Source organism: Somniosus microcephalus, chromosome 1, assembly GCF_052327205.1.
Source record: "Somniosus microcephalus isolate GS21.2 chromosome 1, FLI_Smic_1.0, whole genome shotgun sequence".
Lineage (NCBI taxonomy): Eukaryota > Metazoa > Chordata > Chondrichthyes > Squaliformes > Somniosidae > Somniosus > Somniosus microcephalus.
The window spans coordinates 427,563,137-427,582,207 of NC_140987.1; the positions used below are offsets into that span (position 1 = coordinate 427,563,137).

Consider the following 19,071-nt stretch of genomic DNA (forward strand, 5'->3'; position numbering starts at 1 on the left):
TAGGTTTAAACTAGACACTGGAGCTCAGGTTAATGTAATTCCTCTGAGTGAGTATCACAGCTTGAAGGATGAGTGTGAGCTACAGCCCACCGCACGCAGACTGACCAGCTATGGGGGTGAGCAGCTCATTGTAAAAGGCACATGCGTGATGAAATGCAAGTACAAAGAAAGCCACATGATGTTGGTCTTTTACATTGTTGACACTCGAGCACCTCCAGTGCTAGGTCTAAAGGCATGTTTAGACATGGACCTCGTCAAGCTAGTGCTATCATTGACAGCATCAGTTGAGAAGCAGACAGTCATGGAGGAGTTTGCTGACGTTTTCAAAGGAATCGGACTATTCCCAGGTGAATGCACTATTCACCTTGATTCAGCAGCAACCCCTGTGGTTTGCCCACCGAGAAGGATACCCCTTGCTCTACGTAGTTGCCTGAAGGAGGAGCTGCAGAGCATGGAGAATACAGAAATCATCGTCCGGGAAACAGAACTGACAGAGTGGGTCAACGCGTTAGTAGTGGTTGAGAAACCACGTACAGGCAAGCTCAGAGTCTGTCTCGACCCCAGAGATTTGAACAAGGCTATCAAACGCCCTCCCTACCCTCTACCAACGCTAGATGACATCACACCCAAGCTAGTGGGAGCACGTTACTTCAGTGTAATGGACGCACGATCAGGATACTGGAATATCAAGCTCACAGAAGCATCATCTAAGCTAACAACGTTCAACACACCATTTGGACGCTACCGATTTCTGCGTTTACCATTTGGTCTTATCTCAGCTCAGGATGAATTCCAGCGGAAGATTGACGAAACCTATGAAGGCCTCGACGGAGTAGTCGCAATCGTAGACAACATCCTCGTCTATGGCAGGAATAGAGAGGAACATGACAGGAACCTCCGTGCGATGCTACAAAGATCACGGGAGAAAGGTATCCGGCTCAACCCCAAGAAAAGCATAATCGGATCCACCAAGATCAGTTATTTCGGGCATCACGGCATTAAGCCGATTAAAACTGATGGCATTAAGCCGGATCCAGAGACAATCTCCGCCATCAAGAAGATGGAGCCACCGAAGAGCCGCGCAGAGCTAGAGACAGTACTAGGCATGGTTAACTACTTAGCTAAGTTTGCCCCGAGCTTCTCCGAAATCAACGCACCCATGCGTCAGTTGCTCAAACAATCCAATGAGTTCCTGTGGGACAAACAACATGACACAGCATTTCAGAAAATGAAAGACCTAATCACCAGAGAACCAGGACCAGTTCTTGCCTACTTCGACCCCAACAAAGAGCTCAGACTACAAGTGGACGTGTCAAAGTACGGACTAGGTGCAGTATTACTGCAAGAAGGAAAGCCCATCGGCTACGCTTCCAGATCTCTCACAGACAGTGAAATCAACTATGCTCAAATCGAGAAAGAGCTATATGCAATTCTGTTTGGATGTAAGTGTTTCCACCAGTACGTCTATGGCCGACAAGTCATTGTGGAATCCGACCACAAGCCCCTCGAGTCAATCATGAGGAAACCACTAGCCGCAGCCCCACCAAGGCTACAGAGAATGATCCTTCAGCTACAGAAGTACGACTTCACAATCATTCACCATCCAGGCAAAGACATTCCTGTCGCAGACATGCTCTCCAGAAAGTCTCTTAGCTACCAGGACAGCAGCCTCAGTGAAGGCATGGATGTGCAGGTGCACATGGTGTACAACAGCTTACCTGTGAGTGACTCAAAATTGAAGGAGATCCGAGCAGGAACAGAGAAAGATGCACAACTCACACTGCTGAGCAAAGTAATACATGAAGGATGGCCTGAGGAAAGGAGGAAATGCCCTCGGAGCATATCTGAATTCTGGAACCACAGAGACGAACTGTCACAAATCAACAGAATCGTCTTCAAAGGGGAGAAAATCATCATTCCTACCAGTCTCAGAGAAGAGATGTTGACAAAAATTCATGCTGGACATATGGGCATGGAAAAATGCAAACAAAGAGCACGTGACATTATGTTTTGGCCCGGAATGTGCAAACACATTGAGGACATTGTCGGAAAATGTTCCATTTGTCTAGAACACCGCCCATCAAATGTCAAAGAGCCCATGATACCTCACCATATCCCAGACAGGCCCTGGCAGGTCGCGGCAACGGATCTGTTCACATGGAACAACGAGGACTACATAGTGACTGTTGATTAGTACAGCAGATTTTTTGAATTGGACAAGCTTCACAGCACCACATCTGCAGCTGTGATCCACAAGCTAAAGGCAGCCTTTGCCAGGCATGGCATGGTAGAGACTTTAGTCTCAGACAATGGCCCCCAATACAAATCAAAAGAGTTCGAGTCGTTTGCCAAGGCATGGGAGTTCACACATGTCATATCAAGCCCACATTACCCTCAAAGTAATGGCCTTGCTGAAAAAACTGCCCAGATTGCAAAAGCACTCATGGACAAAGCCAAAGCGGACAAAAGAGACCCCTACATCAGTCTCCTTGAGTACCGCAACACTCCAGTTGACAACTTCAAGTCACCAGCACAGCTGTTAATGAGCCGCAGACTTCGCTCAATCCTTCCAAGCACCAACCAGCAGCTGCAGCCAGAGGTCGTCAGCTGCAAGCAAGTGCATGCAAAACGTGTACAGAGACAGCAACACCAAAAGAGATACTATGACAGGTCAGCTAGACTACTGCCGCCGCGGCACAATGGAGAATCCGTCAGAATCCAGGAGCATGAATACTGGAAGCCAGCAGTCATCATCCAGCCAGCTGACACTGAGTGATCGTATCACGTCTGCACCCCAGAAGGACAGGTGTACCGCCACAATCGTAGGCACCTCCTGAACACCAAGGAACAACACCGTCATTCCGACGAGAGGATCAGTTCAACAGAGTGTGATGAACAGAGCAATACACAAAACGCATCATACTTACCTGAACCTGATTTGTTGACCAATTCAGGAGCATGCTCAGTTCCATACCACACAAGGTCGGGATGAGAGTCAAGCCTAGAGTTATCCTTGACTTGTGAACTGTCAAAGGGTATAGGCGGATCACTGTCCTAAAAAAACTGTACATCATTATTGAAACGTTGAGATGTTTTCAGTGCTAGTTAAATGCTGAGTTTACTTATATGTTTATGCTACCGAGAACATTATGTAGAAGAAAGGTTTAAAAGTAATGCATAACATTTTTCTTTTAAAAGGGGATGTAACATTTGCATATTGAATTATCATTGGCCCGCAGGCATCTGTAAGGAATACCTATTATATTCACGTGACCACATGGCTGAGTTGTCATTGGCCTGCAGGCATCTGTAAGGACTTCTATTGTTTTGAAGACCCAGGGGGGTCCTAACTCCATCTTGTCCCCACTGTGCTGTATGATTGAGATCACAGACCTGATGCTTCATAAAAGAGTTTAAACTGTAATACTCCGTTGTCCTGCAATTTATTATTTTTGTACAAAGTGTGCAAAACAAGACAGTTATCTGTAAAATTTACCACTGCATTTATACTGTTAACCTTAAAGCTGTTTTTTAAGGCTTTGTTTTATTGCGGCTAATGAATGTAATGGATTTATTATGTAATTGATGAGTTGTAACAAGTACTATCATATTTAAATAAATAAATATGTTTGACTCAAAAAAAAGGAGCCCATCACAAACCCTGAAAGGAGAGGGCCAATAGAAGAGCTGTATTTTTTTTAATGGGTGTGCCTGGCCGCCGGAGCCAATCAGGAGATGCCATGGCAGGGGTTCGGTCAAAGCCGTGTGCGTCTGACGTCACGCCGGTGACGCCATTGTGTGCGTCTGACGTCACGCCGTTGGCTGCGAGCTGGGCGGGAGGCGAGGATGGCAGCGGTTCGGCAGCTGGCGGCGCTTCTCCTGCTGTTCCTGTGCTGCGGAATCCCATCTGACGGACAGAAGAAGAAAGAGGTTTGAAAGGGGACGGGGGTGATTTCATTCATTTATTCATTCATTAAAATAAACGGGTACCGTGTCAGGGAGCGCGTCGGAATAGAGGAAGAGGCGGCGAGGCCGAGTGCTGGTAGCAGCAGTGGTTCCGACTGAAAACATTTCAACTGCAACCTTTCAAGTGGCTCCACAATTTTAAAAAAGCCTTTTCTCTCCTAAAGCCTTATCAAAGAGTTTACACAGCTGCAGCCAGTTTCTCCTTAACTACGATCTTGGTGTGTTTTTTTTAATTGTTTCCCAAGCAGCCAGCACCACAACTGGGAGAATCCATTTTGCTCAAGATTTTCCTGCTTAACCAGGAAGAGATCTTTAGCAAGATTTGCAGCATTTCCAAAGGACAGTAACAAAGACCCCCGTTTTATTTTGCTGTTTTTTTGACTCTCTGCACTGAACAAATACTCAACATTAAATACCATTTAAGTTAGGAAAAGAGTTGGAGCTTAAAATCAACTTCAGGTTTTTTTTAATGACTCCCTACAAAATTGCTATATTATGTTTAAACTAATAATGCCGCACCAAGTGAATTGAGAGTGTAATGGCAGAACTGACATTCAGACTCTGTACCCAGACATTTGCACTTCAGGGAAAGTAGTTTTCATTGTTTTCCTGCTACAGTATTAATCTAGCCGGAAATGATGGCAGTTAGTCTTTTAGCAGAGAGCTATTAAAATAGGTGGGTTCTCATTGTCTGGGTTTTAAGTAATTTCTTTAGCTGATGTGGCGTTGTAGGTGAAGAGAAAATGGGGCAGATTTTGCGGTGGGTACGACGGTGTACTGGGAATACGTCGTCATACCAGCCTTGAAATTGACCAACTTTAGTGCATGTGCTAAATCCTGAACTTGCGATCTGTCAAGGTACGCCTCGACAGGTGATCCATACTGATGGGGAAATACTCATTGCTGGCGCAGAGTTGGGCTAATTGCCCACCAACTGCCCAGCAGTTACGTCTGAAAGTTGGTTAGTGAAAGTAGGAGCCTGTTTCACTGTGAAAAGAACCCATTTGTATTGGGTTCATCTCTCCACCGATTTCACAGTGCGTCTGAAAGGATTCTGGTATCACTTCACAATATAATACGTGTACCTAGTGGCAACATTTAGAAACCTAAAAAATATAAAATATGACAATTAATATTTAAAATTATCAATGTTTTCTGCACTCCAATTGTATGATAAGGAATTGGACATTCGGCACAGATCATTTGTACTTCCTCCAAATGTATGAAATAAAACCATTTTGCTACTTAATTTTTTATATACATTTAAAGCTGCCCCACAGCTGATGTGCTAAAAGGATCATTGCCAACGCCTTTCAGTGCTGTTGAATCACAATCCGTTTTAATGGACCTTTGACAAGATATTAAATGCTAGCCTTAAAAGAATAAAAAAAACTTACCTGATTTACGTAAAATACACCGAACACATCCTTAATTTAAAAAGCCGGGATGTTTGAAGTACAGCGCAGGTAATTCTTTGGGCTAGCAAAACACTGCAATGCTCCTCAGTGCAAATAAGAAAGGAACTTGTTTCTTAGTATGAAATATAAATAACATAACATTTAATACACTTCCCAAGTGATAGAAACTGTTTTAACCTCAATAGAAGGTTGAACAGCTAAATGATTTATTTCACTTTAGTAAGCGGTCAAAGGACAAGAATCCTTCCATGACCTCAAATTATCTTTTAACCTTCAAGTGAAAAACAGATACCAAATTATTGTTGGTATTTTGTTACATAATTTTAACAAAATGCTGGTATATGAAATAAGTCCAAGTACCAGTTTAATTAAAGGTTTTTAGAATGTAATTTCAATGGAAGAGACTGAAAGAAATTTCTGTGGGCGTGGCTTAGATTTGACAGATTTTGTGGGCGTGTCTTCCCTTGTGCTTAGGCTGTACGCTGCGCTCCTGGCCTCCGTGATGTAATACACTGCACACAACTCTGCAGCGCCTAACAGCAAGTCTATGTGTGGAGCCTCGCGCAAGGTAAGTTCATATTCTTTTCAGATGTCAGTGGCTGACCGCAATTTTTGGGCCATTATCTGTGGCTGGGAGAGGAGAGAAGTTGCCTCATAAGAAGTGACAATCATTTCACAGATGAGATGTGCAAGAAGTGAATAACTAATGTGCTGCTGATGTGATCTAGCCTGTCATGATTGAATAATAAAAGTTATAAAGCTAGATTGATATTAAGGGTAAGAGAAATTTGAGTTTTTTATCTGAAGATTTGCTGCACCACAGGAAGTTAAAGAAAAGAAAGACTTGCATTTATATAGCGCCTCAGGACGTCCCAAAGCGCTTTACAGCCAATCAAGTATTTTTGAAGTGTAGTCACTTGTAATGTAGGAAACGCGGCAGCCAACATCCGCACAGCAATGAGTTAATGACCAACTAATCTGTTTTAGTGATGTTGGTTGAGGGCGAAATATTGAAAGGACACTGGGGAAAAGTCCCTGCTCTTCGAAATAGTGTCATGGGATCTTTTACATCCACCTGAGAGCAGACAGGGCCTCGGTTCAACATCTCGTTCGAAAGACGGCACCTCCGACACTGAATAAATTGGGAGAATATATTTCTGGAAATTGCTGGTGGTTATTTTATTAAGTGCAGATGATCTTAAACTATTTGCAGCTGTATTTAATGGCCCGGATTTTCCGATCGGAGACTTCCTGCGTGCGGATGCCCCCGAGCCGGAAAAAATCTATGCACTTACCTGCTGGCTCCATAGGCCCCGACACTTCCGCTCCTGGGCCTCTCCTGGTCCGCACGCGCAGAGGCCCAGGTATCCCAGGGGTGCATGTGGTTCACAAGCATCCTTGGGATCACGTAGGCCGTGGGGAACCACTCAAAGAAGGGAATCCCCCTTCACACTTCTGACATGTCTCTCCGCTTAGACCTGTCAAAAGTATGAATGGGGATCACTCAAAAAAAAAAAAAAAAAACACTAAAACATTAAATAATTTTTTTTAATCACGTATTTAAAATTAGTTAAAATTAAATTAAATTACATTTGAAAAAACTAATTCGTTTTTTACGGGGCTAAAAATAAACTTACCTTTTTTTTTAAGAAGTATTTTTAAATTATAAATGAGTGGGGGGGGCAAAATATTTTTTTTACTTTTTTAAACTCATGCTGGTAAAAGCAGGCCTGCTTTAACCAGGCGTAAGATATCGAAGTGTTTTCAGCGGGTGGAGGTTGTGCAGAAAGTGGAACTCTTCCCCCGCAGAGGCCCTTCTCCAGGGCAGGCGGATGACCTGTCAAGAGGATTCTTGACAGACTGGAAGTGCCGGTTTTCAGCACATGTGCTTCGCATGCCTGAAACCGGCACTTGCAAGGCCCCTACTGGTGTGTACACTGCTCGTACACACCCGTGGGGGTCGGAAAATACGGGCCTGTGTCTCTGCACTTTAATGTTCCAATGAAGCAAATAAAGATTGTAACATTTCAGTGTGTCAATTGATGTGATTTTTCCTCTGAAAGCTACACACAGGAAAACAGTGCCATAATTGCAGAAAATGTCTGCTCATTAGTATATAAAAACAGAAATAATGTTCTAGTGAGTCAACAGATATAGGATACCCAGGGATCACAGATTAAAAATATATAATGTCTCGTATTCAAGCACATACAAGTTGGATTTATCCCAATTCAGTGAATAGCGTTCATGAACAAGCAGGTGTCAAAACCACTCAACAGGAACAACAATTTGCATTTATATAGCGATTTAATGCAGGAAAAACGTCACCCTTAGAGTAAAGGCATTAGCAAATCAGTTAAGTACAATAGTGATGCATATATTTCTAATGTTTCTTCAAGAAATAGGGAATTATTACAGTGAGATATAACTGCAGGCTACCATACCAACAACTGTTGTTAAGTCTGTTGTGCATGTTGTGGTGAACCTGTGGAATTCTCTACCACAGAAGGCAGTTGAGGCCAATTCATTAAATATATTCAAGAAGGAGTTAGATATATTTCTTAAGGCTAAAGGGATATGGGGAGAAGGCAGGGACAGGGTACTGAGTTTGGATGATCAGCCATGATCTCGTTGAATGGCGGAGCAGGCTCGAGGGGCCGAATGGCCGACTCCGGCTCCTATCTTCTATGTTGTGATGCTTTGTGCTCTGTTTAGCGTGCGTCTTGCTTCTGTGTTTCAGGGAGAGTGCCCCTTTTTTTAATAGCTTGGGCTAAGCTGAATAAAGAGAGAATTATTTCAGAGCATGTTTAGTCCCACAGGGGTTGAGCCAATTAGATTTTGTTCCATTTTGCTGAGATCCATTCAGGGCTGTAAAGTGAGGTGTACTTATTTCAACAGTGGAATCCAGTCAACCTGGCACCAGTTAACAGAGTTAGTAATCAGTGATGTCTCTAAATGTAGACCTATATCAGCCAGTGACTGATATACACATTTTTGGACTCTTAAGGGAATAAAGGGATATGGGGATAAGGCGGGTATGTGGAGTTGAGGTAGAAGACCAACCATGACCTTATAGAATGACGGAGCAGGCTCGAGGGGCTGTATGGTCTACTCCTGCTCCTATTTCTTACGTTTTTATAGCACAAATATATTAAAATGGGAGAACAGTTTTAATTGTGGGAGAAAGGAGGGGGAGAGAAAACGATGAGAGCAAGGATTCCTTGCACGTTGTCTTCTAATTAGGAAAATAGAATTTTGAACTATCTAGTTACCTTAAAATGCCGTAATAAATTTCTACTTTGTAATAACTGTACCACATAGACACCCCTCAGTGTCATTTACCCTGGCAGTAGTATATTTTCTTTTATTTGTTCACGGGATGTGGGCGTCGCTGGCAGGACCAGCATTTACTGCCCATCCCCAATTGCCCTTGAGAAGGTGGTGGTGAGCTGCAGTACTTTGTCGCGGTTTGGTACAATTGAGTGGCTTGCTAGGGCAGTTAAGAGTCAATCACATTGCTGTGGGTCTGGAGTCACATATAGGCCAGACCGGGTAAGGGCGGCAGATTTCCTTCCCTAAAGGACATTAGTGAACCAGACGGGTTTTTACAACAATCCGGTAGTTTCATGGTGATATACACTGCAATTTCTTTCCATTTTAAACATATGAAGGGTCACATGTAAAGTCTTTCACGTGTTATAAAATCTGCCGTTAAACCCATGCCTGTCTTTCTTTAATTGTGATCCACTCAGCAAAATGTTGTTTATACCAGTGCATAACCCCTACCCTTAGTTTTGAAGATCATTTTCAATGTGCATGAATTTGCAACCTCTGTACTGCTTAATGTGATCAGCTGAGAGTCCTCTATTATTTCAGTGAAGATGATAACATGTTTAAAGTAAAAGGGTTAATGCCTCCTAAAGTAATGGAAAGATGCATTATCAGACAAATGTGTTAAACTAGTAACCTCCAGCATGATTCCAGACTTGCATTTTAAGGTAACTAGATAGTTCAAAATTGTAGTAAGTCTTTTTGGGTCTTTTATAAATCTAGATAAAATCGAACAGCCAAAATGCAGAAACAAATTCCACTTAACTTAAAGTTCTTCTTTTAAAATATTTTTTTTGCCAATCATCTAGTTTCCTGATTCAGCCTTTGAAAAGTTGTTAAAATAATTTCCCCAGCCAATTAGGAAATGTGACAGAGTGTCAGCTTATACATACTTGAGGACAGTCGGTGATTATACTTGACGATACTGCAATGAGCTGCCATTCAGGTTTTGAGTTTCTTTTCTTCCCGAGGTGTGTTTCAGAGGATATTCTGAATCACCCACAAAATATATAGCCCTACCAATGTGTGCTATTTGATACTTCGCTCATGCATAAGACTATCTATCTAGTTATGGTCTTTAATCTTTTGGGAAAGAGATGCCGCCACATAAGATTAAAATGTGCCATTTTACTTGCACTTGCTTTTCAATTTGCTGAAGATTGACATGCTATTACAGGAAACTTTGGTCTATCCGGAGGTTAACTGTCCGGAATGCTCGAGCCACCGGCAAAATTCAGGAGTCGGTTCAGTAAGTTTTTTTTCTTTTCGTTGCTTTTTTTCACTAGTCAGGCTCTGCAAGGTCTAGCTAAAGCTGTTGCTTAGCTACAGAGACGCTTGCAAGCTACGGCCGACTGTTTAGAAGAGCAACAGGGTTTGTTGCTAGATACGGAGCTCAAAAGCTTCCGTATGTTTTAACATTAGTGCTGGTTTGTCCGGCAGTTTTGATGGGACGGCAACAGCTCGGTCCCGTCGGTGCCGGATAGCACAAAGTTTCCTGTACTGCAACTAGGGCGGTTTGTCAAGGATTGTGACTGACATTGACTGTCATTTTTTTTGCCTCATTAGACTCTTCTGTCTGAAAAAGTTGGGCAGTTGATAGAATGGGCGAACAGGCGAGCTGTAATTCGGATGAATGGCGATAAGTTCCGTCGATTTGTGAAAGCTCCGCCAAGGAATTACTCCATCGTTGTGATGTTCACTGCCTTGCAGCCACAGCGCCAGTGCACTGTTTGCAAGTATATGACTTTACCTTTTTATTGTGCTGAAAGCTCACTACAGTGTGATACATCAATGTGATTTATATTTTGTATTGAATTGCAAAAGTTCCTACAAGTTTTATTTTGACTCTCTCCAGGCAAGTGGATGAAGAATACCAAATCCTGGCTAACTCCTGGCGTTACTCAAGCTCCTTCATAAATAAACTTTTCTTTGCTGTGGTGGACTTCGATGAAGGTTCTGACGTATTTCATCAGGTAAGAAGGTTACGTTAAATTGTTTCTGAAGGGGAGGCAGTGGACTAGCTCAGCGGGTAAAACCTCAGCATGGTATGGTACTGAGCAGTCAGCCCATTGTCTGCCCTCAGTTAGCTGATTTTTAACTGGAGAGACAGTGGCTGTTCTAGGCTGATGAGAGGGAAAAGTGACTAACGTTGACATTCCTGATCATAATCTAGTAACTCTTGCTGAAGCGCATGATTGAGATTACCATCATGGGCAAATGTGTGGGAGGAGGCTTGAATGAAGCATAAACACAGACCAGTTGGGCCACATGGCCTGTGTTTGTGCTGTAAATTCTATGTAAATAGCCTACTGACACTTGCAGAGAATCTTCTTCTTACGCAGTCCCTCGGAACCGAGGATGACTTGCTTCCACATTAAAAATGTGTTCGCAGGTGACTGATGAGTCCAATGCGGGACCTACAGTCTCTGTCACAGGTGGGGCAGACGGTGGTTGAAGGGGCGGGTGGGTGGGGTGCTTGGGTTGACGTGCGCTCCTTCCGCTGTTTGCGCTTGGCTTCCGCTTGTTCCTGGCGAAGAGACTCGAGATGTTCAGCGCCTTCCCGGATGCTTCTCCTCCACTTTGGGCGGTCTTGGGCCAGGGATTCCTAGGTGTCGGTGGGGATGTTACACTTTTTCAAGGAGGTTTTGAGGGTGTCTGAAGCGTTTCCTCTGCCCACCTGGGGCTCTCTTGCCATGCCGGAGCTCCGAGTAGAGCGCTTGTTTTGGGAGTCTTGTATCGGACATGCGGACAATGTGACCCGTCCATCGGAGCTGATTGAGCGTGGTCAAAGCTTCGATGGTGGGGATGTTGGCCTGAGCGAGAACACTGACGTTGGTGCGCCTATCCTGCCAATGGATTTGCAGGATCTTGCGGAGGCAGTGTTGGTGGTACCTCTCCAGTGCTTTGAGGTGCCTGCTGCACATGGTCCATGGCTCTGAGGCATACAGCAGGGCGGGTATCACTGCTGCTCTGTAGACCATAAGCTTAGTGCCGGGTTTGAGGTCCTGATCTTCAAACACTCTCTTCCTCAGGCGACCGAAGGCTGCACTGGCACACTGAAGGCGGTGTTGGACTTCGTCGTCATCGCAGAGAATGAACACTTGGGCAAAGTACTGGAGGGCTGCTGGCACCTGTGAAACCTACTGTTGGGAGAGGAAGGGAGAAAATTGGGGGAGGAGGAATGTAGTCATAAAAGTAATAAAGTATAATGAGGAACCTAACTCTTCAACATTTCTTTCTTTGTTCAGCTTAATATGAATTCTGCTCCAACATTCATGCATTTTCCTGCTAAAGGGAAGCCAAAACGAGCAGACACTTATGAGCTTCAAGTTCGGGGATTTGCGGCTGAGCAGATTGCACGATGGATTGCTGATAGGACAGAGATAAATGTAAGTCAGTGATACAGTCTTTGTGTGTGTATATAATTTATATTATAGCATCTATCTTCTGTCCGAATTATCTTAATTTAAAAAAATATACAAAATATTGGGAATCTGCAAAATCAGCAACAGAACTATATTGAAGGTCATACTCGAAGTGTTGCCCATTCTCTTTCCGAGGAAGATCCGCTATGCATTTCCCAGAGTTTTTTTTTGTTTTTTGTTTTTATCTCCGTTCTTAAAATACTAGCTTCCCTCCAGTAGCTGCATTTGTGGTCTGGGTTGAAAAGCTAAAAAGGACTGACCCCCCCCCCCCCCCACCCCCGCAATGGTTTAGTGAGTGGTTGATCCTGGTTTGAGTTATGCTGAGGGTGTGTTTGTGGATGTCAGATAAGGACAGAGGTAGGCTGGGTGACGTTAAGGCTTGCACCTGAATTATAGACATTTGGACAAGATACTGGAGGATAATTGGTGTTTGTTTAACCATGCAACAACAAGGAGTCAATGCCTTCAGTAGAGGAAGAAAGGGGAGGAAATTGGTGAGCGAGAACAAAACAAAAAAGAAAATTTGAACTGTATGTTTAAGAATGTTGCAGGGCTGTGCTGTATGGTGTGCTGCTGTGTTTTTGATAAGTTGAATTCAGTTTTGTTTTAAATCTGACAAACAAAAAAGCTGGTATCAGTAAAAGTGACAATGAAGCTGCCAGATAGTTGTAAAATCCCAACTGGTTCACTAATGTCCTTTTTAAGGAAGGAAATCTGCCATCCCTACCCAATCTGGCCTACGCGTGATTCCAGTCCCACACCAGTGTGGCTGACTCTTAACTGCTCTCTGAAGCGTATAAAACCACTACAAAAGAATAAGAATAATAAACCCAGAAGGACCACTCGGCTGCAACCTACCCATTAAATCAGGACAGGACGAGGGCACTTCCAGCCCAGTCGACCTTGCAAAGTCCTCCACAGTAACATCTGGGGACTGATGCCAACATTGGGAGAGCTGTCGCACAGACTAATCAAGTAACAGCCTGACCGGGCAAGTGGTAGAAGTGTTAGTAGGTCAGCACTTGGTGACAGTGACCATAATTCGGTGAGATTTAAGGTAGTCATGGAAAAGGACAGAGGTGGACCGGAAATAAAGGTTCTAAATTGGGGGAAGGCCGATTTTAATATGATAAGGCAGGATCTGGCCCAAGTGGACTGGGATCAGCTACTTGTAGGAAAATCCACATCGGAGCAATGGGAGTCTTTCAGAAAGGAAATTGAGAGAGTACAATGGCAACATGTTCCCGTAAAGGTCAAGGGTGGGACCAACAAGCCCAGGGAACCTTGGATGTCAAGGGATATACGAGAATGGATTAGCAAAAAAAGGGGGGCTTTTGGCAGATACAAAGGACTAAAGACAGAGGAAGCCCTAGAGGAGTATAAAAAGTGTAGGGGGATACTTAAAAAAAAGAAATTAGGAGAGCGAGGAGGGGCCATGAAATAACACTGGCGAGCAAAATAAAGGAAAATCCTAAGGTGTTTTATAAGTATATTAAGGGTAAGAGGATAACTAGGGAAAGAGTAGGGCCCATTAGGGACCAAAGTGGCAATCTGTGTGTGAGCCAGAAGATGTCGGTGGGGTTTTAAATGAATTTTTTGCATCTGTGTTCACTATGGAGAAGGACAATGTAGACATAGAAATCGGGCAGGGGGACTGTGATATACTTGAACATATTAACATCGAGAGGGAGGAGGTACTAGCGGTTTTAGCAGGCTTAAAAGTGGATAAATTCCCAGGCCCTGACGAGATGTATCCCAGGCTGCTGTGTGAGGCAAAGGAGGAGATTGCAGGGGCTCTGACACAAATTTTCAGAACCTCTCTGGCCACAGGGGATGTGCCAGAGGACTGGAGAACAGCTAACGTAGTACCATTATTCAAGAAGGGTAGTAGGGATAAACCAGGGAATTACAGGCCAGTGAGCCTAACATCAGTGGTAGGGAAATTATTGGAAAAAATTCTGAGGGACAGAATTAGTCTCCACTTGGAGAGGCAAGGATTAATCAGGGATAGTCAGCATGGCTTTGTCAAGGGAAGATCATGTCTGACCAATTTGATTGAATTTTTCGAGGGGGTGACTAGGTGTGTGGATGAGGGTAGTGCAGTGGATGTGGTATACATGGATTTCAGTAAGGCTTTCAATAAAGTCCCGCATAGGAGACTGGTCAAGAAGGTAAAAGGCCATGGGATCCAAGTTGCCTTGGCACATTGGATCCAAAACTGGCTTAGTGGCAGAGGGCAGAGGGTGATGGTCGAAGGCTGTTTTTGTGACTCGAAGCCTGTGTCCAGTGGGGTACCGCAGGGATCGGTGCTGGGTCCCTTGCTGTTTGTGGTCTACATTAATGATTTGGATGTGAATGTAAAAGGTATGATCAGTAAGTTCGCAGATGACACGAAAATTGGTGGGGTGGTAAATAGCGAGGAGGGTAGCCTCAGTCTGCAGGACGATATAGATGGGTTGGTCAGATGGGCGGAACAGTGGCAAATGGAATTTAACCCTGAAAAGTGTGAGGTGATGCATTTTGGAGGGACTAACAAGGCAAGGGAATACACAATGAATGGTAAGACCCTAGGAAAGACAGAGGATCAGAGGGACCTTGGTGTGCATGTACATAGATCCCTGAAGGCAGCAGAACAGGTGGATAAGGTGGTTAAAAAGGCATATGGGATACTTGCCTTCATTAGCCGAGGCATAGAATATAAGAGCAGGGAGGTTATGATGGAGCTGTACAAAACGCTGGTTAGGCCACAGCTGGAATACTGTGTGCAGTTCTGGTCGCCACACTATAGGAAGGATGTGATTGCTTTGGAGAGGGTGCAGAGGAGATTCACCAGGATGTTACCTGGGCTGGAGCGCTTCAGCTATGAAGAAAGACTGGACAGGCTGGGGTTGTTTTCCTTGGAGCAGAGAAGGCGGAGGGGGGACCTGATTGAGGTGTACAAAATTATGAGGGGCATAGATAGGGTAGATAGAAAGGAACTTTTTCCCTTAGTAGAGGGGTCAATAACAAGGGGGCATAGATTCAAGGTAAGGGGCAGGAGGTTTCGAGGGGATTTGAGGAAGAACTTTTTCACCCAGAGGGTGGTTGGAATCTGGAACTCACTGCCTGAAAGGGTGGTAGAGGCAGGAACCCTCACAACATTCAAGAAGCATTTGGATGAGCACTTGAAATGCCATAGCATACAAGGCTACGGACCAAATGCTGGAAAATGGGATTAGATTAGACAGGGCTTGATGGCCGGCGTGGACGCGATGGACCAAAGGGCCTCTTCCTGTGCTGTATGACTCTATGACCATCATACTTAGAATCATACCCATTAGCCAACGTTCCAGACTCCTCTATCACCATTCCTGGGTATGTCCTGCCAGCCTTCGTTGTATCGTGTAGCACTACCACTGTGTTAAGTGAGATAGATTAAGAACAGATCTAGCAGCTCAAAACTGGGCATCCATGAGACCCTGTGGGCTATCAGCAGAAGGAAAACCATATACCAGCACAATCTGTAAACTTATGGCCTGGCATATCCCTCACTCCTCTGTCACCTTCAAGTCAGATGACCAACTCTGGTTCAGTGTGGAGTATAGAAGAGCATTGGTTCAGTGTGGAGTATAGAAGAGCATGCCGGGAGCAACAACAGGTGTACCTGAAAATGAGGTGCTAACCTGGTGAAGCTACACCATAGGACTACATGAATGCTAACAGCGAAGGTAGCATGCTATAGGCAGAGCTAAGTGATCCCACAGTCAACAGAATCAAATCAAAGCTCTGCAGCCTTGCCACATCCAGTTGTGAATGGTGGTGAACAATTAAGCCAACTAATGAGAGGAGGAGGCTCCATGAATATCCTCATCCTCAATGATGTTGGAGCCCAGAACATAAGTGCAAAAGACTCGCTGCAACCATCTTCAACCAGAAGTGCTGAGTGGATGATCTTTCTCTGCCTTCTCCTGAGGTTCTCGCCATCACAGATGCCAGTTTTCAGCCAATTCGATTCACTCCACATGACATCAAGAAATGGCTGAGTGCACTGCACACAGCAATGGCTACGGGCCCCGACAACATCCTGGTTGTAGTGCTGAAGACATGTCCTGTCCACAAAAAAAGAAAGACTTGTATTTATGTAGTGCCTCTCACAAACTTGGGACATCCCAAAGCATTTTACAGCCAATTGACGTGTAGTCACTGTTGTAATGTAGGAAAACCGGCAGCCAATTTGTGCACAGCAAGGTCTCACAGACAGCAATGAGATGACCAGATTATCTGCTTTTAAGTGTTGGTTGAGCGATAAATATTGGCCATGACACTGGGGAGAACTCCCCTGCTCTTCTAAATAGTGCCATGGGATCTTTTATGCCCACCTGACAGGGCAGACACGGCTTGCGTTTAACGTCTTATTCAAAAGACGGCGCATCCGACAATGCAGCACTCCCTCAGTACTGCACTGGAATGTCAGCCTAGAGGCAGGACAAATCCAACCCGGTCAATTACCGCCCTATCGGTCTAATCCCAATCATCAAGAAAGCGATGAAAGGAGTTGTCAACAGTGTTAGCAACTGGCACATACACACTAATAACCTACTCATCGATGCTCCATTTGGACTTTGCCAGGACCACTCTGCTCCAGACCTCATTACAGTCTTGGTCCAAACATTGAGACAAGCTGAATTCCAAAGGGGTGATGAGAGTGACTGGCTTGACATCAAGGCAGCATTTGACCGAATGGCACCAAGGAGCCCTGGTAAAACTGAAGTCAATGGGAATCAAGGGGAAATCTCTCCAGTGGATGGAGTCATGCCTGGCACAAAGAAAGATGGTTGTGGTTGTTGGAAGCCAATCATCTCCGCCCCAGGACATTGCTGCAGGAGTTCCTGGAGGGAGCATCCTATGCCCAACTATCTTCAACTGCTTCATCAATGACCTTCCCTCCATCAGAAGTTGGTCTGTTCGCTGATAATTGCGCAGTGCTCTGCTCTATTTGCAATTCCTCATAGTGAAGCAGTCCATGCCCACATGCAGCAAGACCTATTCAACATCCAGGCTTGGGCTGATGAGTAGCAAGTAACATTCGCACCCCACAAGTGCCAGGCAATGACCATCTACAACAAGCAAGAGTCTAATCACCCCGCAATAACATTTTAATGGCATTACCATCGCTGAGTCCCCACCATCAACATCCTGAGGGTCACCAATGACCAGAAACTCAACTGGACCGACCACATAAATGCTGTGTCTACTAAAGCAGGTCAAAGGCTGGGTATTCGCAGTGCATGGCTCACCCTCCTGACTCACCAAAGCCTCTCCACCACAAGTGAGGAGTGTGATGGGAATACTCTCCATTTGCCTGTTGTGTGTAACTGCAACAACATTCGAAGCTCAACACCATCCAGGACAAAGCAGTCCACTTGGCATCATGCACTAACCTAAACATCCACTACTAGAGTACTGTGGCTGCAGTGTGTACAATCTACTGTATGCACTGCAGCAACTCGCCAAGGCTTCTTCGGCCACCCTTCCCAAACCCGCGAGGAGGACAAGGGCAGCAGGTGCACGGGAACACCATCATTGCCAAGTCGCACATCTTCCTGACTTGGATATATATCGCTTTTTTATTGTTGCTGGGTCAAAATCCTGGAACTCTACCAAACAACATTGTGAGAGCACCTTCACCGCACAGACTGCAGCGGTTGACGAAAAAGGCCCACCACCACCTTCTCAGTAACTAGGGATAGGCCATAAATGCCGGCCTTGCCAGCATCCCAAGAATGGATAAAAATGCCTACTCATCTGCCAATTGGGTGAGATCAATGATCCTGCCTATTTTCCTCAAAGTACTGATTACTTTCAACTCACGATGAGTTTGAAATGAGTTTTGAAGTCTAACAAATTGATCACTATGTTGAAAGTGGTTGGAATAATTTAGATCCCTTCTGTTGGATATGAAAGAATAGGATTTTGCACAGATGAACTCTGGTCGCGGCTGAGGCTAATTGTAATTGTAACCTGTCTGCACTAGATTCAAAGACATTAATTGAGGTTTTCAAATGCACTAAGAGGAAGAGATTAATTTTGTAGTTCAAATAAGTTATTTTATTGATGGGTTTCTTTTGTATGTTGGTGAATGTTTGTTTATTTTATAATGTCAGTTATTAGTTTTTGTTTGGATTGATTGCTGCCTTTGTACTTGGAGCAGATCAATGGGTGAAACCATTCAATTCAAATACAAGCATCTTGTGTGGGGCTGTTTACGTTTATTTGCCAACTGTATTTGTGTGGGCAAACACGGTTTCAAATTCCAGAATGACTAACCACCTAATCTAGCCGAGAGTTTTTAATGTCCCTTTGTTCTGGGACATCTTGGAGCTTTATCGTGGATGGAGCCATTAGCAGTACATGGCAAGTCGGAGGACTTTCTTGGTGGTGGTTAGCCATGGAAGATGTGATTGCTTAATCACATCTCAAAGGTTCAGTTTAATGTTGAGAGTTAACACAGAAGAAGTGTCTTTGTTGTTTTTGACAATTCAAGAAGATTAGTCAAGTTTATAATTACTGTGAATAGATTTTTCTATGCAGCACTGTTCACTTACCTGTTTAATAAAATTGTTTAGTGGTTTCTAGCCTGAGCTGCGGCCCGATAAAGTGTATATCGCTCCTCCCACTAATGATGAGATTGCATGGTGGCACCTGATACTGTCCAGTAAACTGGAGAACAGCGATGAAGATTCTCAGTTTGACCCTGGGACCTCGATATTAATCAGATCCTGTAGGGTAAATGAGGCCTGTGATGATGCACCTGAGGAAACATCGAGCATAAAACCCCAAAGAATAACACCCTAATTAACCGAAGGACACTATAGCACCCCTATCACTGTCTTAATTGCGATTAAGCAAGTCAACACAGACCTTGTATGAATCTAGGACCTTTCCTGTCTGAA

General features: G+C 44.3%; 1 protein-coding gene across 2 annotated transcripts in view; it reads left to right on the top strand.

Annotated features, from left to right (window-relative positions):
- The first annotated feature begins 3,783 nt into the window (after positions 1–3,783).
- The window catches only part of LOC147125269 (dolichyl-diphosphooligosaccharide--protein glycosyltransferase subunit MAGT1-like), a 48,944-nt gene continuing 33,656 nt past the window's right edge, over positions 3,784–19,071 (top strand). The window contains exons 1-5 of one of the 2 annotated variants that reach the window (XM_086000299.1): positions 3,813–3,930; positions 5,859–5,952; positions 10,281–10,450; positions 10,570–10,687; positions 11,963–12,103. In XM_086000299.1, the coding sequence (XP_085856425.1) occupies positions 5,932–5,952; positions 10,281–10,450; positions 10,570–10,687; positions 11,963–12,103 (450 nt within the window). In that variant the 5' untranslated portion in view covers positions 3,813–3,930; positions 5,859–5,931. Of the gene's footprint in view, positions 3,931–5,858; positions 5,953–10,280; positions 10,451–10,569; positions 10,688–11,962; positions 12,104–19,071 lie in introns of both variants that reach the window. The other variant, XM_086000290.1, reaches the window with a different exon arrangement.